The sequence below is a fragment of the Stegodyphus dumicola genome, chromosome 12 (genome assembly GCF_044657685.1).
Source record: "Stegodyphus dumicola isolate Sdum_Otavi_A_Nest chromosome 12, ASM4465768v1".
NCBI classification, from domain to species: domain Eukaryota; kingdom Metazoa; phylum Arthropoda; class Arachnida; order Araneae; family Eresidae; genus Stegodyphus; species Stegodyphus dumicola.
The window spans coordinates 23414082-23440244 of record NC_140779.1 but is presented as its reverse complement, the minus strand read 5'-3'; the positions used below and the strand labels follow the sequence as shown (position 1 = coordinate 23440244).

The 26163-nt window shown below is 33.1% G+C and overlaps 1 protein-coding gene across 1 annotated transcript in view; it reads left to right on the top strand.

The window, feature by feature from the left end:
- LOC118192612 (mitochondrial import receptor subunit TOM40 homolog 1-like) overlaps positions 1 to 26163 on the top strand; it is a 48629-nt gene that overhangs the window by 5393 nt on the left and 17073 nt on the right. Inside the window, exons 2-3 of the mRNA XM_085827545.1 lie at positions 10713 to 10873; positions 23545 to 23643. Coding sequence (XP_085683671.1) covers positions 10713 to 10873; positions 23545 to 23643 — 260 coding nt within the window. The remainder of the gene's footprint in view (positions 1 to 10712; positions 10874 to 23544; positions 23644 to 26163) is intronic.

The following is a 26163-nucleotide window of genomic DNA, read 5'->3' as shown; positions in this document are numbered from 1 at the left end:
TGATAATTATTTCACAAAATAATTATCAGGTTGATCTTTACATTATGGTAACTTGGCGATTTTTTGGCGAAAATTTGGCAACCAACTCTCCTACAGCAACCCTCTATTTTTTTTTCCCCGCCGCCATTTTGTCTTCACGAAGTAAAGACATGTTTCTTTTCTTTTTATCTACTGAACACTTCTTCGAACAATCTAGTAGCCGAATTACACTTATGCTAGAAATTTTATCAAACAAAACTGCTTAATCATGACAAATATTCACTGCAAAATTGGGAAAAAGTGCACAATACCATACTCCTTACGCGTTTTTCAAAATAACACACATAAACCATGTACACGCCGACTTATTTTTACTTAAAAAAAATCCCAGAATTGCACAAAAATGGCATTGCGCACACTCTTCACTATATCCATGTACACTGCTTTTTTCTCATAAATTAGAAAAATTTTACAAAAATACATGACAATTTTCTCAATCTTTAAACCCGGTAAAAAGAACATATATGAAATTACCTGATCGCGAAAAAGTATTTACCCTTTACAAATATGAACATTTCCACATATAAAATAAATAAAATATCCAAAAACTTTTACCTCTAAATCATCTATTACATTATACACGTCACCAACGAATTCATACCGCAAGCATTACAAATGCTTAGTATCAAATATTTAAATTATTTCCATGCACGTTTATTTCAACTTAAACGTATACCAAATTCCTACAAACATAAAATTCACAAAATAACTATCATTTCATTAAAATATAATTAAATTCAAAATCACTACTTAAAATATAAATGAGCACATACATTAAATTAATAAATATTACCTTACAATCCTAATTACTTTAAACTAAATCATTGCTAATAACAATTTTCCCAATAATACCAAATTCCTTTCCACCTTACATTTAGAACAATGCATAAAAATAATATCCTCAAATAATTAAAAATACTAACTTACCTAATCTTCTTCAGAATCTTGATTACGTGGCGGATACACTTTTCTAATTCATTCAATAAAATTATTGAAAGATTTTTTCTGCGAATTTTTCCTCCATACTTCCTCCGCTAAATAAAAAGCAAACTTCTCTTTATCACAATGCCTAAATACCAATTTCGAATTCACTTTAGTTAGGGTCATGGGATCCAAAAATTAAACAACACTGTTTCACACAACACAGAATAAAGCTAAATACAAAATTTCCACATTTTTTCCCGATATTCCCCCTTTTCCGATTAAAGAACCGTAATTCGTCCATTAATATCACATGACATATCCCATGATCTCTCGTTTCCCTCATGCAAAATAATGCATAATCGGAACTGAGTACTGCTCACATTATTACCAAGTCCCAGGTAGTAACCTTTATCGCCTCCAAAATGTCGCCAACTACCAGTTACCATATTGTAAAGATCAACCAATTATCATTTAGTTAAAATATAATTAAACCATGTACACGTCGACTTATTTTTACTTAAAAAAACATCCCAGAATTGCACAAAAATGGCATTGCGCACACTCTTCACTATATCCATGTACACTGCTTTTTGCTCATAAATTAGAAAAATTTCACAAAAATGCATGAAAATTTTGTGAATCTTTAAATTCGGTAAAAAGAACATATATGAAATTACCTGATCGCGAAAAAGTATATACCCTTTCCAAGGATGAACATTTGCACGTATAAAATAAATAAAATATCCAAAAACTTTTTCCTCTAAATTATTTATTATAATCAAAATCGTAAAAACAACCTTGTATTTAGCGTAAGTGTAATGAAACACTCAATCGATTTCGAGGGCAGCTAAAGGTCCCTCCTTATCAGGAGAAAGAAATACCTAGAAAGAAGAAAATAAAGGAGAAGGAGTCTCAGAAACACGTGGTCCTTATCAGCACTGCACGTGGTTATAACTGGCTTTTTAATCAGAGTTGCACTGGCCGCCTACTTTTACTGGGCCAGGCTATCTGAACAAGCATAAAGGACAAGAAAAATTAGAGAAGTTAAAATAGGGAGCGAGGGGCTAGCCCCTCAGTAAAAGTAGGCGGCCAGTCTTATCCATGACGACTATCTGGCCACCTTTGTTGGCCTTTGAAATGATAATGTCCGGGTTAGAATGAATTTTGCGCATTGTAGCTCTTTCTCTCGCAGTTAGATTTGTTTTCAAAGGTTTATTATTGAATTTCACATTATGAGCGATAAGATGCCTAATTATTTCTTTCTGTGAATCTGAAACTTTACTGAACTTGAAAGCTTTTTTGATAGAAGCCAAAATCTTTGGAATTGAGGGTTTACAGGTTTGTGAGAAGTTAACATTATATTTTAGAATTCTCTCTTGTTCTGATAAACTAACATTAGAAATATTCACTATTGGCTTACGATGTTTGCAGGTGAGGATGGGCGTTGTCACCTATAAACACAAATTGTGCGCCTTTGGCGCCCCGAAACAAACGTACATGTTGTTCCAGAATGACGTCCCGATAGATTTGGCTTGTCATGGTTCTAATTTGAACATGCAGGTCAGTTCTGGAACCCAGAATAATTCCACCCCAAACGAGCACTCCTGCACCACCGTAACGGTGTCGTTCAATGATGTTTTCTTGGTGGTAACTGGTATCTGGAGCTCTCCATATGAAAGTCTGGCGAGAATCAGACTGCAAGCTAAACCTAGTCTCGTCGGAAAACATCACACAAGCCCACTGTTGCAGTGTCCACAATGCATGCTCTCTACTCCAGGCTAACCGCAGGCGACAGTGAGTTGCCGTAAGTGGAACACATCAGACAGGTCTACGAGCATATAGACCAATCTGCCCTTAGCGTCTGTACATGGTCCGCCTTGAAATTGTCGTATCAGCGGCGGAAGAGAGCTGACGAGACAGGTCTGAGGCTGTGCTCCGCCTGTTTCTTTTGGCAGTAACTGCCAAATACCGGTCCTCATTCGGCATTGTAACTCTGGGACGACCTGTGCTGTAACGTCTACTCACATTACCATCAATCTTGGAATCATTGTCAAAGCCTGGAGATGACACTCTGGGCAATTCCAAGTTCGTCTGATACTTCCAGTTGGGTACGCCCACATTCCAGACGGCCGATAATTCTACCACGTAAAAAATCATCCAAATGCTTCCTTTGTGTCATAACTATTCGGTTATTGCACTGAAATGCTTATAAAGCACCTGCGAACAATTTTACTTCTTTTCCTGTATTCCTTATATATCACTCTCTTACACTCTTGTCATTGTGACGTACCATCAGTGTCATCTGGTTACTTCCTGAAATTTCCATATGATTCTTGAAGATGTGTGTAGTGATTTTACAGGTGATATATTTATTTTAGAGTTCGATTTCCGCGTGACTCCGAATTATCCTTAATTTATGGATGTGAGTGTGAATGCAGACATACATACTACATGGATATGTAGGTATAGATTACCATAAACAAATATAAATTCCCACATACTTGTGTGCAGGTATAAGCAGTTTTTCTTACATTCTCATCAGTTCATTCTTAACAGTTATGTGTTTATTTCAATATATCTCTGTTTATGCTGAAGTGACCCTTACACACGCAAGTTTACTGTGATAGTGCTGTTGTTCAAACAAATCACAAGAACATAAGTATAAATTTTGTGTCAAAGAAACAAAAATAGCTTTACAATTTCCGTCTGAAGCCTGGAAATCGTAAATACACTAAAGCTAGTCAATCAGTTTGAAAGCCTTTGTAAAAGAGAGGAATTTCTTCATTGTGTTTCTTTCTGGGGCTCATCTCTAGTCATTAGATTCCAGATGTACTGATGGCACATTTTAAAAGGTACCTCCGAATCAGAGTCTCGATTTCGCGGTCAAATAATTTTAAAATAAGATGTTCAGAATGGATTAGAGTAGTGTTTGTGAAATGTCACTGTCCATTGAGCTCCGAGAATACAAACAGGATGTAAAAGCTCTCAAATACTGTACAAATCTTTGTTCTAAGACAACATATATTCTCCATCTGAATTTCTGAACCTTGACCTTTTAACTGATTGAATGCCTTTGCCATTCATTAGACATATAGCTCAGCAACTATGTTCAAGGAGAAATTCCTAGGGGGTGGGTGGGTTACCTTGACCACTCAGTTTGAAATAGTTTTGATACGACAGCATAATGACCGAGGTGTTAATGAAACCAATGAATAGCTGCCAAATTTTCAATTGAAAAGGGGAAAATAGTTGATTCAACTACTGTGTCGGTATCGAATTCACATGACTAAAGTTGCAACAAAGACAGTCTGGAATTGAAACGAGTTGGTTTGAACAGCAGCGGAAATAGCAAAATTCACATGCAACGACAATTTCAAACAGGAGAGATTTTTGCTAACCGGGCGCCTGAAATTATCTGGAAATTTCTCTTAATGTGCTAAATTATGTAGCATAATAAAATATAGAATAATATAATACAGTATTGAAGACAACAACTAATTGTTGTGCAACTTTTGTCTCGCAGGTTTTCAGACACTATGCATAACAAACTATTTCCCCTTCAATTTGAAAAACTCTTTGCACTAAAAAATTACCTAAATTTTGACACCCGAGTGAACATGTTCCCTTAGTAAGGCCAGGAATTTAATATAAAGACAAATGGAATTTACGTTTCGAATTATGGGATTTGCATACTAAATAATTTGACGTTTTTAATGACTTAAGTTCATCCTATTATTAATACTTGAAATATATCACTTACTAATTTTCAGTAAACAGTATAAAATAAGATTAAATAATGATTAAATAATCCTTTTTTTTTCTAATTTTTAAAATTAAAATATATTATTCTAAAAACAGTTTTGAAGCTTGTTTTATTATGCATATATTTTGGAAAATAAGTGAATTTAAATTAGGAACACTTGCGTAGTTGGACATTGCAGTACTAAGAGTCTAGAAAAAAATGAAATTATTTTTAATTAAACCAGAAGTATTCCAATTTGCTGAAAGTTTCCTCCTTAAATAGTATGTTATCAAGCAAATTTTTAACAATTGTAAAATTAAAATTTTACAGAGCATAATTTTAATGGTTCCAATAACTTTAATTTTAAATAATTTCTATAGCTTGAAGTGTTTATTTTTTAATTATTCTTTGTATGGAACATTTTCTTGAACTGAAGTTCACATTTCCTTCTGCACATAGTGAAGAACACATTTCCTTCTGCGTAACGCCCAGTAGTCCACCACAACTGTAATATGAAATTTTCCCTCAGTGACGAAAAGTATCTTGAAGTCCGGTCACTAATCTCTACACTTACCTTCCTTTTGTAACATAGATGCACCCCTCTGAGAATCCATTAAACTACACACAAAAATCATTGTTGCAAATAGGAGGTGATTTCTTAAAAGGGGGGAAAGCATTCAGTTCAAGATACCCTGTTCTTTCAAAGCTTTTACAGCTGCCAAAGCCCTGACCTCAAAAGGTTAACAGCATCCAAAAACTTCCTAGAATTATTTGAACTAGAATCTGTATTCTGTCATCGCCACATAAATTCACAAAAATAAAAGTAAAAAATATCCTCGGCTCAGGCAAACATTGTTCGCACATATGTTCCTGCACTTTTGGCACTACCCTGGAGTAACTATGTGCCGATTTTCGATTTTGTGAAGATTCTAAAGTAATTAAAGATGGAAAAAATATTTCCATGTGATAATCATGATGAGGCAATAATAGGCATAACCAGTAGTTAAGTCCACGATGAATATAGTGATGAGTCGACAGATAACCAGTGTGCTACGGCTGCAGCCGATCGACCAGATTACGGGGAGTGACGTGCAAGTAAGGAGATAGCAAGTCAGTGCAAAGCATAAAAAGAAATGCCAGTAAACATTCAACCATATGCATTTCCTGTCTACAAGCAAGACACTTATAATGGCTTAAGTAAACCATCATTTACACACCAGTCAATTAATGCTTTTTCCCTTTCATTCCAAATCGTACAGAAACTTCAGATTAATCTTATCATAGGCAGCTATTTTGCGTTGTTAAGCACAATATAAGCGACATCCAACGCAGAAATAGGCTGTGGATTCAAAATCACCACAATCCCATCATGAGTTTCCAAAACATACACTGCAAAATATTCAGGTTGCCATAAATAAAACAATAACTTGGTGATAATCCTAAAATATAGACTAACCGATTTTTTTTTTTCCAACTTACTGAAATGACATTTCAAATACCTACTCGCTAGGAAATCGTGAGATGGCCAATGACAGGACATTGATAAATTGATGAACACACTTTCAATCATTGATTTGTTGTGGAGGATTAGCATTTTTCTATCTGACTTAAAAGTTAAATTTGAATGTTGCCATGCCTACGTTGTATTTTACTACGTCCTCCACGAAGGCAGATCGCCGTAGTGTACGGTTAAACAGAAGGCTTAGCTCATTCCTATGTGCGACCTCACCGTTGAGATCCTCGTTGGGAGGTTTAACAGGAAGTAGTGTAACGTCACTATGTTGAATCTGCTCTAACCTTGCCTGTTAAAAACTAGCAATGTGAGCATCCCAAATTAATTTTATTACACATATGCTAACTTCGAAGCAATTTTATGCTGCCTGCGCATACATTTTCCTTAAATTAATTAGCATTATTATGACAAAAATTAAGAAAGTATTTAAGATTTTAATAGTCTGGAGTCCAGTTTTATGTTATATATTCATTACCAAAAACAAACATAACTCTTCGTAAAATCTATAAATAGAGCTAATAAATTTACATTGCGTTATAACAGTCCGGTCCTTAGGTTTTTTGAAACCTATTTTTAGGGCTTAAAAAGTCCTTAATTTTAATCATTCGAAATTTCTCTCTGTTTTTACAACTTCCATTTTGAGTGTGAATTAGCATTTTGCAGGAATATTTTTGGCGATTCACTGAAAAATATGGTTATCGTTTGAATTGGTTCATGGGTTATAATTGTTGCTTTTTCTAATATAAATGGTGAGATACTCGAGTTTTATAGTGAAAGAAGTGAAACATAAGAATTTCGAAATTTTAAAATTTTTTCTAATGAAGAGCTCTTTAACAACTTTTTACTTTGGGGATGTGAATTCTTTTATTAAATGGTTCTAAATTTGCCGACTTATCAACATTTTTGCGATTTTCTATAGAAAATTTTTAATTCCAAGATCTGTAAATTTTTTTAAAAAAAACATTGTGATATTGATAGCTTTCATTAAAATAACGGTAATATATTAAAATTATTACGTCCAAAGGGGCATTTTTTAACACTTTGTCTGTTACTTTTAATTATTAAATATCATGTTCTTCACACGTAAACCATAAAATTCAGTTCAAGAGCAATATCGCAAAATAGTTTTAAATTGAGCATATCTTTAGGATTTTCGATGCAGAGTCTCATTCGCTGGAGATAATGTTTTTTTCTGTAACATTCTGTTTTTCTGTTCCATTGCTCGCTTTTGAATCGTTGAGTTTGTTAATTAAAAATTCATTAAAGTTTTACAAAATATGAAATCGATAATGTAACAAATTCCAAATTTGGGCTTTTGCCCATATTCTCAGTAAGATTATGTCGTTCAAAATTTGATGGCTCTAGGTACCGTTGTTTTATTACAATGCGAGAAATATACATACATTTATGCAGATATTTCATTATTTAATTTCTTCAAATATAATGCAGGACTCTAACATTTGGTGGCAACAATTTGAAAAGTGAAACGGGTATTTATAGTGAACTAATGCAAAATCGCAAAATGAAAACAATAGTCCTTCAGGGACAAAGCCTCTTTGGACTAAAAATAACATTCAAATACAACATTTTTTATTTTTGCTGTCATATTATAACAGGGTTGGCACGCTACCTGGAAAACTGGAAAAAGTCGGGGAATTCTAAAATTGGTAAAAAAGTCAGGGAATTTAGATATTTTAGTCAAAATCTGGAAAAGTTGGAATTTCATACAGCGATTCCCCACAAAAAAGCGAGTTTCCAAAAAAGCGAGCCAATGTTGGAAGAGATCTTTCTTGGTGAATTATGTTTTGTGTGATAGACAATTTTCGCAGCTCCAATCAGATTGTCTTTTAGAAAGGCAAAGCAAGTTTTCAGTAACTTTGGCTTCCAGTAACCTCGAGAAGCGAGAGACTCGTATGTGCAGTGCATGTTGAACAAAATAAAATACATTCCCGTTCTTGTACAGTTAAAAGTCGTTAATTCAAACACCCATAATCCGGACTTCAAAGCTACAAACTTTCTGCGTATGCATCTCGTTCACGCATGCGTATAGGCGTTTACGAGTGCACGTAAGACCTTTACGGCTGCGAATATGTGTGTGCGCATGCGCATTTAATGTGTAACGGATGGTATAAACTAAGCTAAAATTATCTAATTCAATTAATGTTGCAGATTGCGTTGTTCCTTAATCTTCGAATTGGATCCGGCTTATTATTTTTTGCAGACTGTTAGAGCAATTTTATAAAAGTAAGCTTGAACTTCCGATTATGTCAAATAGAATTTCCGATATATATTTTAATATGTAAAGGATCTACAAAGCGAAAGTATGTTTCAAAATCCGAAATCTGTTTATCAATTTTACGCCGCGGTGCGCAATGAATTGGAAGTTGATCTGTCAGCACTATCCTTATCTTCAGGGCAGATGTTTTTATTTTATTTCGCTTATAATTCCTTACTAAATGTAGTATTTCATCTCGATGTACTCCGTCTTTGATATGATTTAAATCAAGTTCCTCGTCATTATAATTCGCTTCCGATAGTGAAGAAAGTGGCCCAGAGGTTATTGAAAACAAAAAAATTTCGATTGACAAATTAGTCGGTATTCTCGACACAGCAATTATAGGACTTCAACAGCGGAACTTTGTAACTAAACAAAAAATTATGTCTCTTTAATAGAATTAAAGAGAAAGTATTATCACATGAAACGAAGCAACTCAAACAACTTACATTGAAAGAAATGTTTAATAAAGTAAACAAATAAATATTAAGCTTTTTCTTTTTGTAAATTTTGATATCCTTTAGATCATAATTGTTCTTTATTTCATAAATTACAGTTTCAAATTTTTAATTTTGTAATTTCTGCATGCCATCTTACAAGATTTAAACTGATGATCTATAATCCGGAAAAATTGATAATCGGAATCGCCGAAGTCCCGATGAGTCCGGATTAACGAATTTTGACTGTATAAAACAAAATTGGTTTAATCCTACTAATGGTACACATGGGATTTGGCTACAGTGCATGTTGATCTAAAGAAAATACCTTCCCATTCTCGTACAAAACAAAATCAGTTTAATCCTAGTAATGGTACACATGAGATTTGGTGCTATTATGATGAGCAGTAAACGGATCATTTTGGTGTTGGCAACAGTTTTCAAAATCGTGGCAAGGCCGTAGCACATACTGGGGTTTTACCGCAAAATTCTTAAAAAATTTTTTAATTTTAATAAATGCGTTATTTGTCATTTTGGAGTAAAATAAAAAAAATAGTAATCAGTCATCTGAGCTAACCGTAAAAAAAAGAAAAATAATGCAGAGTGCTTTTTAAAGACTACATGATTTAAATTTGAAGAAAGATCATTTTGAGACCAATTATGAAAATGATGATATGAATAACAAATTAATTATGAACGATTTTAAAAAAGAACTCGTAAATAAATTGCTGAATGCCCTAACAGAAAAACAAAACAAAATGCATTGATAATATATAAAAATCAAAGATAGCTCGCCATTTTAGCTAATTAATAATCGTAGGAAACAAAGTAATTTTGTGTAAAAAAAAAAAAAAAAAAAAAAACTCTTCCTCCTTTGCCCCTCTTTTGAAAAATTAAGTAATTCACTTTATATAATGTGAGCAAAGTTGTTTTGTCAAATTTAAGGAACTCTTGTATTTATTTAAAATGTAATGTGTAATAATTTAATGTATGTGTATAAATGTCAGACAATTATTTTTACAATATCTGTTATTATATCAAATCCGCAGAAAAACATGCCTATTTTAATTAGGTCAAAAAAGCAATCTCAGATTAAATTAAATTTTTAATAAAACTGTTGATTTCAAAGGCAGTCAAGTGTAAGTTTCTCTTCTGTAGCTGCAGAAAAAAAGAATTGAAATATATATTCAAAACTATAGGTAAGTTTTTTTGAGGGGTGGGGCTATCTTTAAAAAGCTCTTATAATTATCTTAGAAAGAGTAATAGAATTCTCCCACTTAGTATGCAGCTGAAGAAAAGAAGGTAATCCCATAGTATTTTTATTTTCATGATTTAAGAATAAATGCACAGGGGGAAAATGCCTACAATTTAAAAAAAAAAAAAAGTAACATAGTTTATCCAATATTTTAAAATTAATAAATAAGTATTATTTACTTTCTTTTATAAATGCATACAGTAATGACGTACTATTGTCTTCCAAATTAAAGCTATTTGTTCACACATAGTTTTTAAAGGCTGTTTTTTTAAATTTAAAACTTTTATTTCTTTGTTGCAAATTGAGGCTTTGCAGCCAGTGTCAATATGACTACGTCATCACTCCTCAATTCCTCCTGTTTCAGGTGAGGGAAGCTCTATGAACTAGCTCTTATAAGTCCTAGCTCTAATGTGTTATTCTATAGCTCCAGTATTTTTTGTTAATTCTGCTGTAATAATTGAATTATTAATTTTGCTTTGTGTTTAATACTTATTTGTCCTCATTTAAAGCATTTTTCCCCCTTCCAGATGTTTTCCCATCTGTATTTGAAGGAGTTGAGTTAATACTTGGTCATGAATTGGGTAATCATTTTCAAATTGGTCATTCTATAAAATGGAGCACTGAGGCTCCTTCTGGGTATAGTTTTATGACAACTTATGTTGGAACTAATCAATTTGGTCCTATGGAGGTAAGTTCATCCCCTCCTATTACAATCCGAAAAAAGTATAATTTTTTATGCAGTAGAGGTTTGATAAAATGCAAAGTGTTAGAAAATTAATCTTAACTTCATTAGAATCTTGAAATAGGGTGCTTAAATTTTGCATTTTAAAAATTGGCTTTTTCAAGCTAACCTTTATCTGTTGTAATATCTTGTTATTTAATAAAAAGCAATATTTATTGTTGAAGTGGCAACGCCATATTTGTATTATGTAACCATTGCTCACCAACATGAGAAATTGTTTTAAAATTAGAATTCTGAAGTTTTTACCAGCTAGCAGTAGTATGAAAGTTTTGCCCCTAAAGAATTTCTTCAAATTATCTATCTCCGCGAAATAGAAATAAAATTTGTGTTCTACTAAGAAGATTGCCTGTTTTGTTAATTACTGCAAAATACATTACGCAGTGAATATTACATGTTTCAAACACTGCATATTTTATTTCTGCATTAAGTTAATATTTTTCTGCTATGCAAAGAAAAACCCATGTTATATACTGCTGGACATTAAAATTGCAACACAAGGAAGGAATGATATGATGAATGTCAAAATCATGTGAAAGGAAGAAGAGGTTAGGATATGCAAACGATTAATATTTCAGTGCATTTAGATGATGCAGGAAGGAGAAACAGGTACTGCATAAAAGGTCTGTATTGGATGTCTCATTTGGAAAGCAGTTTGTAAGGTCTAAGTTTGCTCAGAATATCGTGTTATGCCTCGAATAAGAAAAAATGCTTACCAGCAAGTGTCGGAATTTGATAGAGGCAAGAGTGTGGATTATCATTCCGTGATATCACCCATCGGACTGGTCAACATCCAACTACTGTTATGCTAATATGGAATCAATGGGTTGCTAAGGGTTATGCTGAACGGCATATAGGATCTCGATGCCCTCCCATGACTAATGCCTGAGAGGAAAGACATATAGTGAGATCAGGACGTCTATTCTATGATCACCGGATCTGTCTACAACTTGAGCGAACAAAACTGACTCAAAAAAAAAAAAAAAAAAAAAAAAAAAATTCGGTATGGACCACCCATCACAACTTATCGGAGAAAGCCATTCTGTGGTCCTCAGTTGGTGTGCGGGTGGGTCCATTTGACTTTACTGAAAGAGGACAAGGCTTCAAGGAGCTTTAGACCAATCGCAGTACAGATGAGTGATGAAATTTATAGCGCGTGCTGGCTGAAGTTCTAAGAATATTCTCCTATTATTTCACTAATACACACGCTGCATTTGTAGTTTGAAAAAAATGGCACAAAACAGTATTATGACCAACACACAGCAGAATATGCTGCTATGTTATCCATTTTTTAAGGGGAAAGTTAACGCAGGAATTTAAGACTAAAAAATATAGAGTGATATGGGATACCATGAAAGCAACGGTAAATAGATAAGAGTAAATGAATTAAGCTTACTTCAAATCTTTTTAGAAATAAACATTTTCATTCATTTAAATTTATAATATGATTAACTTGCTTTACAATCTAATTGCAAACTTAGTTCTTTTTTTTTTTAATATGCTTACATTAAGCTGTTTTCACGCATTTTATTTTACAGTTAATATTAGAAAAATATTTCTTTAAGTAAGAAATTAGAAAGAAAATATTTCTTCCTTTTTTTTATTTTCTTTTTCTATGAAAATTATTTCTTTCAGGAAAAAGATTAAAATTCATTCGCTATTACAGTAAATTTAACTTTTAAGTCAGATAGAAAAATGCTAATCCTCCATAACAAATCAATGATTGAAAGTGTGTTCATCAATTTTTTCAATGTCCTGTCATTGGCCATCTCACGATTTCCTAGCCAGTAGGTATTTGAAATGTCATTTCAGTAAGTTGGAAAAAAAAAAAAAATCGGTTAGCCTATATTTTAGGATTATCACCAAGTTATTGTTTTATTTATGGCAACCTGAATATTTTGCAGTGTATGTTTTGGAAACTCATGATGGGATTGTGGTGATTTTGAATCCACAGCCTATTTCTGCGTTGGATGTCGCTTATATTGTGCTTAACAACGCAAAATAGCTGCCTATGATAAGATTAATCTGAAGTTTCTGTACGATTTGGAATGAAAGGGAAAAAGCATTAATTGGTGTGTAAATGATGGTTTACTTTTTTTTTTTTTGCTCAAAATAAATAATTTATTAATTAATTTAGTGAGAAAAAATATTTTCTTTACCTTTACACAAAACGATATTCGCGTTAATAATATTGTAACTAAATGCACTTAGATAATTTCATATAAGAAAATCTTTTATATTAATTCAGATTATTTTATAAATTTGTCAGTGTTTTTTAAATATACTGAAGGTGATTTTTTTCCAGATTCGCACTGTTTCTTTAAATATTTTTCTGCAGTTGAAGTCCTTGTCAAACCAGCTTTTCGACACATTAAATAGAAAACTAATAATAATCAATATCTCTTTTACAATATAAAAATGAGAACTCCGCTATGAACAGTATCTTTTTTTTAAGTTTGCAAAGAAACAGTGATTTTTAATACTAATGGAGTACAAAAGTACCATTCCATGAACAAAAAAGAGGGAAAAAAAACATTTTCGTCTCTAGAGCGCGAAACTATGTATCGGAAATTCTAAAGGTATGTCTCAGTCTTATAGCATTGTTACTTTATAGCATAATACAATAATAATACAGTATAATTCTGCTAATAAGCCCACCAGTGGCCGAGCGGTAGAGTCGCTGAAAGCAGGTAGTTTGGTCTGAGGTTCGAATCCCATGAACGAGCTGCCCGCATCGGCGTTTTCGTGGCTTTTCCCATATGTAATGTGTATACAAGCCAGTTTCCCACAGAAAGTCCTCCTTTAGAAACCAATTTTAAAGCGTAATAAAATTACACACACACACACACAAACAAACAAACAAACAAACAAACAAAAAAAAAACGAAAGCTTTCAGATTTTATATTACTCCCAGAAGGACGGGTTTTTAATTTTTTGCGTGTTACCTTTATTTATTAAATATCATGTTCTTCACATTTAAACCATAAAATTCAATTCAACAGCAAAATCATATAATTTAAAAAGAGCATATCTTTAGAATTTCTGATACATAGTTTCGCGTGCTAGAGATGAAAATGTTTTGTTCCTCTTTTTTTTCCGTACAATTTTGCCATTGCTCGCTTTGAAATCATTCAGTTTCTTAATCAAACATTCATAAATGCTTTACAAAATATGAAATAGGTAATAAAACAAATTCCCAGTTCCAAATTTTGGCCTCCGAGATGCCTATATTAGGATGGAGGATTATGTTATTCAAAATTTCATGGCTCTAGGTACCGTTGTTTTATCACAGTGCAAGAAACATTCCTACATTTATGCAGATTTCTCATTATTTAATTTCTTTAAATATAATACAGTGCGATGATATTTAGTGGCAACGATTTGAAAAGTGAAACGCTACAAAATGGCAAAGCGAAGTTAATAGCCCTTATGGGCTAAAACTTATTTTTAAAAGTATCACACTAGTAATAGTACTGCTACTGAAAAAATATTATAAAGCTATTTTATAGTTTTATAATTCTTTTTTAAGTTTTTATTTTACAGTAGTGTGAATTTTGCGTAATAATGAACAACATTCCTTTTTGTTTACAGTATTGTAAGGTATTCAACTGTTAGATTTTAAAATAAACTTAATTCTTGCTGTACATAAATCGAGTAGAAGCTTATCGGATGTCTATATGTGCTTAATAAACTTATTATCTTCTACATTTTTAAAGCACATGATTACAATTTATATCTATAATTTTAGGAATGGTATAAATAACCTTTCTTTCAGTAGAAACTGGGTTCTTGTTTTCTGAATGTGGCTCCAAATACTCTATCAGTTCATCGCAAATTAAAATAACAATAAATTTTGGCAATCTGAAATACGCAATGAAAACATCTTCTGGCAGAGCAAGAGCATCAACATATTTTTCTATAAATTCGCCACCAATTCAGAGATTTACGACCGTATTCTTTGTTTAAATATGAAAAAAAAAATGAGTGGCGAAAACATATACAAAGCAGCCATTGTCTACTTAGTACGTCAACTGCACAACCCTGATTGACGACGCGGCAACACTTTTTTGTGCGCTTTCTACAACTTCCGTACTCAGAGAATATAGGATGTCGGGCAGACCTGTTTTTCACTAGCAGCGACATCTGGCAGCCCACAACTTGCTGTCGACTCTCGTAGCGTAGAATAACCGTCCAGCCTTGCAAAACTACACACATCATTACGATTAGTTAGGAAATGGGCACATTTGCAGCAGCGAGGACTATCAGCACAGCAACCATTACTTCGGCTTCGCTTGACAATGCAGCAGAGAGAGAAAACAGCAAATCTGGTGCGCTGAAAAATAAAGCTGGAGTGGCACAATGCCAGACGAGTTCCGGTATCGCGTACAGTATTCTAATGGCCACATACGTGTCTGGAGGCTCCTAGGAGACTGTACGTTGCTCGTTTGCATTCGATATTCGCGTAGGGGCCCTGCATCTGGTATGATGGTTTGGGCAGCCATTTTGTTTGAACACGGATCGGTACATTTCTGACATCTTATGTCAGGTATTTGTGCCCTATCTTCAAGGTCAGCCAGATGCTTCTAATAATATAATGCAAGACCACATGTTGTACGTCGGGGTGTTCTGACCTTCCTCAATAGACAAGGTATTCAATTGCTGTCCTGGCCTGCATGATCTCCAGACCTGTCACCCATTTAAAACATCTGGTCGTGGGTTGCTGAGAGACTGGTCCGCAATCCCTCTCCAGCTAATATGGTTAGTGAAGTGTGGCATAGACTTGAAGCAGCATGGAATGAGTTGCCTGTTTCTGAAATCCAAGCCCAGTTCGACTCCATGCCTAACCGAGTAAGGGCCGTTCTGTTTCTACTAATTCCGTACCCCTGTAAACCCCGAAACTGCATACAAGTTTAATCAAATGATTGAACAAAAATTTCCTTCATGAGTGCTTTATATATATATATTTTATAATCCGATTTTCAGTGTAAGAAACAGTTTAAATAAAATATGAAACTAGCCTTTATAAATCAACATTTAGATACACATTAATTAATCATAAACAACAGCAAAAGTTAGCCACTACTAATTTTTAAGAAAAATTTAAACTTATAAAGTAAAAACTAATCTCAAAATTAAGTCGTACAACATATGATTATATAATTTTTTCTTAAATACAATATAAGGGTATTGTTATATGTATATATCTTGTTCATTTCAGCCATGGGTTTAACCACATATTAAATGAAAAAATTTGATGAAATCACGAATGAAAAAAACACAAAAATTATTTTGATTGGGATTTGTATTGAAATGTGGGGTAGAGTAGACGTTAAGGTACCCCTTGTATTATGGCGAAGTTGTTGTTTGTTTTATCGCCAAGTTGTTGTTTCATTTATGGTAGCCTAAGTAGTTGAATGTTATGGAAACCCTATTGTGACGTAATCGGGTGCATGATTCTGGAAAATTTTGAATCATGGGATGTTTTGTAAGCGTTTTTGTGGTGTGTGTTGGTTCGATTTTTCAGACGAAAGAATGGCCGAATGTAGTAATATTAATTTGAAGTTTCTGTACAATTTGGAGCAAAAGGGGAAAAGAGCTTTAATTGACTGGTGTATAAATGAAGGTTTACTTAGTAGCCATTATAAGTGTCCTGTATGTAGGAAGGAAGGTATGCGTCTAGTCAAACGTAAAAACTGTTTTGATGGATTTGAATGGGTTTGCAGAGTTACCAACTCCCGATTTAGGCGGGAGACTCCCAATTTTCGACCGCTCTCCTGCCAACACGATTTACAATATATTTCTCCCGACTTTTTCTTATTCTTAAAATTTCTCACGATTTTTATGGAACTTGGCTTAATACTTTCTTATATAAACAAAAACAAAATAATAATAATATAGTCAAAAGTCGTTAATCCGGACTCGTCGGGACTTCGGCGATTCCGGATTATAGATCATCAGTTTAAATCTCATAAGATGGCATGCAGAAATTCTAAAATTAAAAATATGAAACCGTAATTTATGAAATAAAGAACCATTATGATCTAAAGGGTATCAAAATCTGCAAAAAGAAAAAGCTTAATATTTATTTGTTTACTTTATTAAACATTTCTTTCAATGTAAGTTGTTTAAGTTTTGCTTCGTTTCATGTGATAATACTTTCTCTTTAATTCTATTAAACAGACATAATTTCTTGTTCAGTTACAAAGTTCCGCTGTTCAAGTCCTATAATTGCTGTGTCGAGAACACCGGCTAATTTGTCAATCGAAATTTTTTCGTTTTCACTAACCTCTGTTACTTTCTTCGCTATCGGAAGAGAATTATAATGACGAGGAACTTGTTTTAAATCATATCAAAGACGGAGCACATCGAGATGAAATACTAATTTCGTAAGGAATTATAAGCCAAATAAAATAAAAAATCTGCCCTGAAGATAAGGATAGTGCTGACAGATCAACTTCCAATTCATTATGCGCCCGCTGCGGCGTTCCCCCCGCCGAGCAGCGTGAAATTGATAAACAGATTTCGGATTTCAAAACATACTTTCGCTTTAGATCCTTTACATATTAACAAATATATATCGAAAATTCTATTTGATATAATCGAAAGTTTAAGCTTACTTTTATAAAATTGCTCTTACAGTCTGCAAAAAATAATAAGCCGGATCCAATTCGAAAATTAAGGAACAACGCAATCATCAACATTAACTGAAATAGATAATTAGATAATTTTAGCTTATACGTCCATTATACATAAAACGCGCATGCGAAAACGTATTCTGCACTTACGCACACTCATATGCGCAGTCGTAAAAGGTCTTACGCGCATGCGTAAACGCCTATGCGCATGTGTCAACACGGCGCATGCGCAGAAAGTTTTTAGTTTTGAGGTCCGGATTATAGATCATTCCAAATTATGGGTGTCCGAATTAACGACTTTTGACTGTAATAATAATAAAAGATTTTGGATGTCTGAAAGCAATTGAATTTTCTCTAGATTATATTTAAAACAAAACCTTGCAAATCAGATAACTTCTGCTTTGTGAGTGAGAGAATATACGTATCCAGAAACATCGTTCTCCAGTTCTCCAATGGGTATCGAGCTCCACTGCGTGTCATCTGGCATATATTAGCCAATGAGGACAAAGCAAGCTGTTATTTGGATGTTCTTTAGTTATTTCGTTCATTTTGTTCTGAGTTGTGTGAGTACACATGCCTTTAGGATATAGTTTTAGAAATTATAATCTTTTGTTATGTCTGCAAGAAAGGTGAAATACTCATATACGTTTCAAAAATCGTACACAGTTGACTTTCCTTCCATTATTTCCTCAAGGAAATGTAATAAATTTGAGATGTGTACCGCCTGTCGTTACGATTTTTCGATTTTGCATGGTGGAAGGGCGGATGTTCTCAAACATGTGTGTACACAAAAACACAAGGACAACATGAATTGTTTTGGGGGAAAAAAAATGGAAAATTAAATTTTTCTGACCAAAAAGTTGTTAATGCAGAATGTCTGTTCTCTGCCTTTTTACTTGAGCACAACCTGCCACTGAATGCATAGGATCACACTGCAGCTTTATTTAGAAAAATGTTTCCCAATCGTGAAATCACTAAGAAATACTCAAGTGTAAGAACCAAAACAGGTGCAATTGTTAAAGAAATGGGTTTGAAAAATAAATCTTGAGTTATTGATTGCATTAAAACAACTCCGTTCTGCCTCTCTACGGATGGAAGCAATAATACTGATTCAAAACTGTATCCAATTGTTGCTTCTTTTTTTAATTCAGAGTCTTCAGAAATTGGGTGCAGTTTATGTTCTGTTCCCACTTTAGAAGGACATTTGACAGGCTTTAATATAGCACAGCTAATTATTAAAACTTGATAATGCACCAGTATTGGTAGGCTTGCAGGCATCTTAAGAAAGGAAAATTCAGATTTGCAGATTATGAGGTGCACCTGTCACCTCTTAGATTTAGCAGCTGAAAAAGGGGTAGCTTCTTTACCAATAAATGTGGATGAACACATTGTTGATATTTATTATTATCTTGAAAGGAGTTCTAAAAGGAAGGAAAAATTGAAACAGTCCCAAAAGCTGCATAACAGCAGTTTACAATTAGAAAACTTGAATGAATTTATAAAATCAGCTAGGATTGACACCCAGTGGAGTTTAATTGGAAAACTGAAAGGTGCTGATGGAATTTTAAAATATAGTGAACTGTCTAGAATTATGTTGGCCATTTTGACAGTTCCCCACAGTAATGCGGAGTGTGAGAGGAGTTTCAGTGTTGTTGCAAAAACGAGGACTAAATTTAGATCTAATATTAACGATGACACATTAGAAAAACTTTTATTAGTGAAAGCAGGCCTACATGGCAATTGCTATGAACAAAATTAGGAAGTTTCTTAAAGAAAGCAAAATCTGCCACTGTTTATAGCATTTGTACGAAAACTGATTAAAGTGTCTTTTTTTTTAATTTTAATTTTTTTATTTTCTTAAACGATGCAAGTAATAAAAATGTTTTTTATCTGTAAGGTATTTTTGTGTTGCTTGCATTTAAGAATTAGTTACTATTTAAAGATAATTCATTATTAAAAACTATATTTTTATCATTTAAAAAGTCTTTTTAACATCGAAAAAAATCTCCTGATTTCTTAAAAAAATCTCCTGATTTTTGAGTGTCAAAGGTTGGCAAGTATGGGTTTGTAGGAAGAAAGGTTCGGATGGTCACTATGTAAAGCATTCGATAAGAAAGAGTACCTGGTTTGAAAAAAGTCATTTGAGTATGATTGATATTTTGATTTTTACGTGGCTGTGGGTGTACGAAGCGAACTCGAAAATCATGGTAAGTGAATATTTGCTTTTGCTAGTGCTTAAATATATAACACGTTTTTCTTTTTTTATGTTATTTTATTGTTTGGTTTAAAATGTATTTTATTGAGATTATGTATTTTTTGTTTATCTATATTGTAAAATTGGGTGCTCTTTTGACTTTTTAAGTGAAACTATATCGATGTGTACACGGATAAAGTAAAGGGAATGCGCAATGTAAGTTTGTGCAATTCTAGAATTTTTTTTTAAGTGAAACTAGGTCGACGTGTACATGGATAAAGTTAAAGGAGTGCGCAATGCCATTTTTGTGCAATTCGGGGTTTTTTTTTTTAACTGAAAATAAGTCGATGTGTACATGGATACAGAGTTAGTGCAATTGTTTGTCTTGTTATTTTGGCTTTGTGTAGCGGCAATTTTTGGTGCAAAAATCGCCCTTCGCAAGCCGAAATAACGAGTCAAAGAATTGCACAAAATCGGTATCCATGTGCCGCCAAAAATCGCTAAGTTTCGCCAAGGGGTACCCTAAACTATACTTTTACCTGAAATATGTATTATCAATTCAGAATGAAAATCAGTGTATATCAGTGTAACAAATCTATGAAAAAGTAATAAAAATGAACCTTACCTTCACCAGTCATACATCTGATGACTGTGGTGGATAAACAATCTTTATGACTAAGTAAATAAGTTATTAAATACTTTAAATAAAGTTCCTCAAATCGATCACTCGGTGATAAGTGTGCATGCTTTCTCCACCGCGTATACTTGGCCAGAGGTGAATCCCTTCAAACGTTTTTTGCTTTCATTCTGTATGCCCTTAGTAGAATTTGTGTCATCAACTGTCTCGGGATCATAAAAAATGAGACTGTGATTTTCTTAGAAGTGCATAATTTCCTCATCACTAAGATAAACATATGACTTCCATCGGTTCAAAATAATAATACGACGGTTTCGACAAATATTTTCTATTATAATCTAAACAGGTATTCTTTCAACCATGCAGAAAAAGTATTTGCCCTATCCCCCTTCAATATCTCCAAACGTCCATGTGCCTTCCATGCCCTTTCCAGGATGATACTTTCTTTTTCCAAACTTGCTTTCATCAGTTTCAACCACTTTTCTGGGCCCTTCAAGTATGTTGTCACTCAAGCACATCTCCACACACACCTATATACAAAACACCTTCCAGTCTGTACAGTATGATCACTCACATGCAGCTCATCCATGATAAACTAATTCGTGCATTTCTGACCCCACAAATATGTTAGTTGAAAGATCAGACTTGCAACTATTTGTCTCTGGAAAAACCAACAGCCCTTTCATACACTCCTTTTGACCTTGTCCTTGGAAAGTCTGGGACACATCACCGCCATTCACACAAATTTGTCGCATCTCTTCTTTCAACTAATTTCGGCCTACTTTTGTGCATATGACACTCATAAACATTCAGAATGAAACAAAATTTGTGCACCATTCTAGCGTACACACCCTTCATCCTTATCTTGAAACCTAATCGGATAAGTGATATCCATTCGTTCAACTCTTTCGGCACCAGCTGTTTTGCTCACAGGACTGTCCATGAAAAACATAGCCCACCAGCGGCCGAGCAATAACATTGCTGAACACTGGTAGTTCGGTCCGAGGTTTGAATCCCGCAAACAAGCTGGCTGCATGTTATCACTCAAGCACATCTCCACACACACCTATGTACAAAACATGTTCCAGTCTGTCACAATGTGATCACTCACATGCAACTCATCCATGATAAACTAATTCATGCATTTCTCCCCTCAATATAATAGTTGAAAGATCAGACTTTTCCCTATATGTAACGTGTATACGAGCCAGTTTCCCTTATATAGTCCTCCACAAAGGCATCCCTCCCTTAAGGCAGATATCCCTCGAGTGCTTTGCCGTTATCTAATAAAACCAAACCAAACCATGAAAAACATATTAAAATGATGAATATTCAAAATGCCGGGTTAAATAGTATAAACAGTAGCACTAAGCCTTAATGGTTTACACAAATTGGTGACAATGAACTGTAATCTGCAGCCCATGTGAAAATTTAAACGGTACTTACGTATTAACGCAACCAGGCCAAAATTCGCATAAATTGCCAAATTTGGCGACCCTACTTACGGCAGCCCTACGTGTTATACGTAGTTTTGTTAAAAGAGCATGTGGAGATTCACAAAATTTTCCTGCATTTTTGTGCAAATTTTTGTAATTTATTAGCAATTAAACCCTTCCGGTTTCGAATTTGAATAAGTTGCAGAATTATTTTTTCGGCGGAAATCTTTTCGCTATTGCTTTTAGCACTGATTGAAAACCGTATTCGCCATAACCATGTGCACGTCGACTTATTTTTACTTAAAAAAACATCCCAGAATTGCACAAAAATGGCAATGCGCACACTCTTGACTTTATCCATGTACACTGCTATTTTCTCATAAATTACAAAAATTTGCACGAAAATGCAGGAAAATTTTGTGAATCTCCACATGCAAAATAGCAGTGTACATAGATAAAGTCAAGAGTGTGCGCAATGCCATTTTTGTGCAATTCTGGGATGTTTTTTTAAGTAAAAATAAGTCGTTGTGTACATGGTTATGGCGAATACGATTTTCAATCAGTGCTGAAAGCAATAGCGAAAAGATTTCCGCCGAAAAAATAATTCTGCAACTTATTCAAATTCGAAACCGGAAGGGTTTAATTGCTATTTTATATTTTAAAACAAAATAATATAAAAAAACTGTATTAAAAATTATCTGTAATTAATAAATATACATTTTCTTTCTATTCATACTTTTTTACTCAAACTTACAAATCGCGCCAACCTGGTTGTGATAATACGTAAGTACCATTTAAACAATCATGCTACGACAGAATTAGAAAAGACATTAGAAAGAAGAAAGGTCAAACATTACTTTCAGTTACTGAGAAAAATTAGTCCATTCCATGCCAAATAGATTAAAAGTTATTGTAGTAACTTATCACCAAATACTAAATTTCATTTAAATAATTCAAATCGATAAGAATATCTGAGTTTGATTTGTGTTTACTTTTCATTATTTGTTGAATTTGTATGTATTTTTAAAAAATGTATTTTTGAAGATTGTTTCAAAATGTATTTTTGTATGTTTTTAATGCAAAACGGTTTTACTTTGCTGTTTTTTAAATTTATATATACTTTAAGAGAGTAAACAAAATAATTTATAATCTTGTTTAAATTTGTTTCCTTTTATCATAAATCATTTAATGAAATGTAAAAATGGAGATGTCCGGGTTTTGCGTTATGTCACTGTTTATATATACATAAAGAGTAATCCGGAAAAATCGATAATCCGGAAGCGCCCAAGTCCCGACGAGTCCGGATTAACGACTTTTGACTGTATATTTTTATGAACTATTTTCTATATTACTGTAAATAGGTGTGCAACACGAAACAGTGTTTGTTGCTTGGTTTTGGGATTTAGCTTTTAGTATTTTAAAGACTAGTATACTTTAACAAGTTTCATTAGAAATCACTTCTTTTATTACTTTCTGTGAAAAAAACTGCATATATCCTTAAATATATTTTCTGCTTCTATGAGCACTTTTACAGATTATTTACATCAGGTATTGCAATCTATGACTGTGTCATTTCATTATACTGAACATAATGCAACTAGCATTAATAAAGATAGTGCATTAATAAATATAATAAAGATATTTATTGTTTCTATTAACACTTTTGTCACACAGTCATAGCTTTTAAGTAATATCAAATATATGTATATTTTTTTCAGAAATATCCAGTTTTAGCGGGTGCTGTTGATCCTAGTGGCACGATGACTGCTAAAATGATTCACAAATACAAAAATATACATGGAATGTATTTTACTCAGGTATAACATGCTAAATTTTTATATGTATGTGTTGATTTAGTAAATTTTACTAAAAGTAATGTAAAATTGTGCTTTCGCTGATTGGAACATTTATTGCTGGCACTTCGGTTGAGCACTAACCCAGTGTAAAATTTTCAGTCATTAATGATAGCATGTCATTGAGATAGCAACATAAAAAAAAAAAAAAAAAAAAAAAAAAAAAAAAAAAAAAAAAAACAGTGTTGAAAAAATCTAGCATTAAGAATGCGACTGTGATTGATCGGAAATTCCAGTAATTGAAAGAACGGAAAGACTGTATGACTACTAACATACATAATTTTTAGAAAAATAGATATTTGTACTGCTAGGTTTCTACTAACAAAGGGATAATTAATATTCCAAGATAAAAAAATAATTTAAGTGGGAAAAAGAAAAATTTGGTTGGCATATGGACAGATGCAAAATTAAATTAATGAAGAAAAACAAATTGTTCATTGGGGAATATTGGTAGCTGTAGAAAGAGGCATCAAGAAATTCACCCTCTCTTTCACTGACACGATGAATACTGCCCAAGTTTGAAGGAACATTGAAAAGATGTTACTGCAGTACACATCAGGCAATAATAAAAATGGTACTTAATGTATTGTTTCATCAACCATTGGCAGAATCATGAGTCTTTACTGCGGAATTCTACCAAATCTACAGGTTTGGTCAGATTCGTCAAAAATGGAATTAACATAAAAATAAAAAAAAAAAAAAAAAAAAAAAAATAATCGAAATTATAAGATAGAAGGTAAGTTTCAGGTACACTGCACAAAAAACAAGGGGGGACAGTTCTACATCTCCCGTTCTACTGGGTCGATCGATGAAATTCAACTTGCGTTTTCCATGTCTCAAAATCGCGACTTAGGATATGTATTAGATTGATATATAGCATTGTTCTGATATAGGTATTTTGACACAAAATCAGACTTTTTCTGAAATGGCATGTCAATTTTTTTTCACATTTCCATTCTAGGACTCAAATTATGCCAAACTGCTAAGTTTGGTAAACATTGCACGAGTAATTTCTAAACAGTTAGCTCTCAAAATTTTAGCCCCTCAATGCTAATTAAGTTTGGTTTATATTTATTAATATATCTTTTTTATTAAACTTATTTGATTCTTCCTATCACATTTCGAAATTTAGGTTCATTCCAGATAAAATTCGTCAATTTTTTTATGATTTATTTTAAAATAATTTTTATAAATTTTACAAAAATATTTGAATTTTAATCTATGATATTTTTAAGAACATCCACCTTAGATACCGTACTCAAACTAGGGGAGATAACTACATTACTGGCCAGCAACATTTTCAGGATTTAGATGTGCAACGGTTAACCCACCACTTCATCAGAATCAATGATATTAGATAAATCGGACTTGTGATGAGCCCTAAAAAACTTACCTTTATAACATTCTGAATCTGTAAATTGGTTTCCATAATCTACGCATGTACCATATCTGAATGTAGGTTCTCATCCATGTCTGGATATTGATCTCATCTTTTAGATATTGGTCCATGGCAACCATCAATTTGTCTTCGAATCAAAGCAAATTTTGAAGAACGTCCACTGCATTGATAAAGTGCATTTTATTGTACACCTTTTTCACAAGTAAATCCTTTAACAGCCTTATCTATTTGCATTCTTTAAAAATCAAAGGCCATATCTGAATTGTCAGAGTCATATTCAGAAATACATTCACAGTCCAAATCACTAACCATGCATCCATAATAATGCATTCAAAAATGCGTGTAATCTAAGAGGACAAAGTCATAAATACCTCAGTGCTTGCCCTAAATTTTGTCTCTCAACCTTCTGCATTACATATAGTTCTTAGCCAATCACGTTAAAGAAAAATTTTACTATAATTACCATTGTATTCCAACTATGCCTTTCTCTTTCCATCATTTCCATCTACATGGCTCTTGTCAGTTTATGTGCACAGTTTTGGAATCAACAAGCCATCTACAGCATCAAATTATTACACACATACACACAGATATATGTATAATGATTTTAAGGTATCTTAACTAATGCAATTTCATGAGTGGTTAGTAATAATTGAAATAAATCTGCATTTATTGCTTTTAATTCTCTTACTTTGTTAATTAATAACAGAATAAATTTGGAAGTAAAAGGAAATCTTTCACTTAGCTAAACAACAACACACTGGCACATGAAAAATAAAGAATACTTTAATTTTGGTAGTGGAAACACATTTCATTTAAATCGCTGAGTTTGTTAATTAAATTAAAAAGGGTAATTATATTGCATTTTGTCGCCAAAGAAAGTACTTCTTTTATGTCGCTGAGTTTTTCTGATCAAAATTTGAAACAAAACATCTTGCTGATTAGCAAGACAAAGCTTTTATATTGATGAGTTTTTAATCAGAAATTTCTTACATTTGCACAAAATATGAAATGAATAAAAAACAAAATCAGACTTTGAAGTGCACATGTTCTTCATGACTATATTGTTCACTGTTATGTTTTCA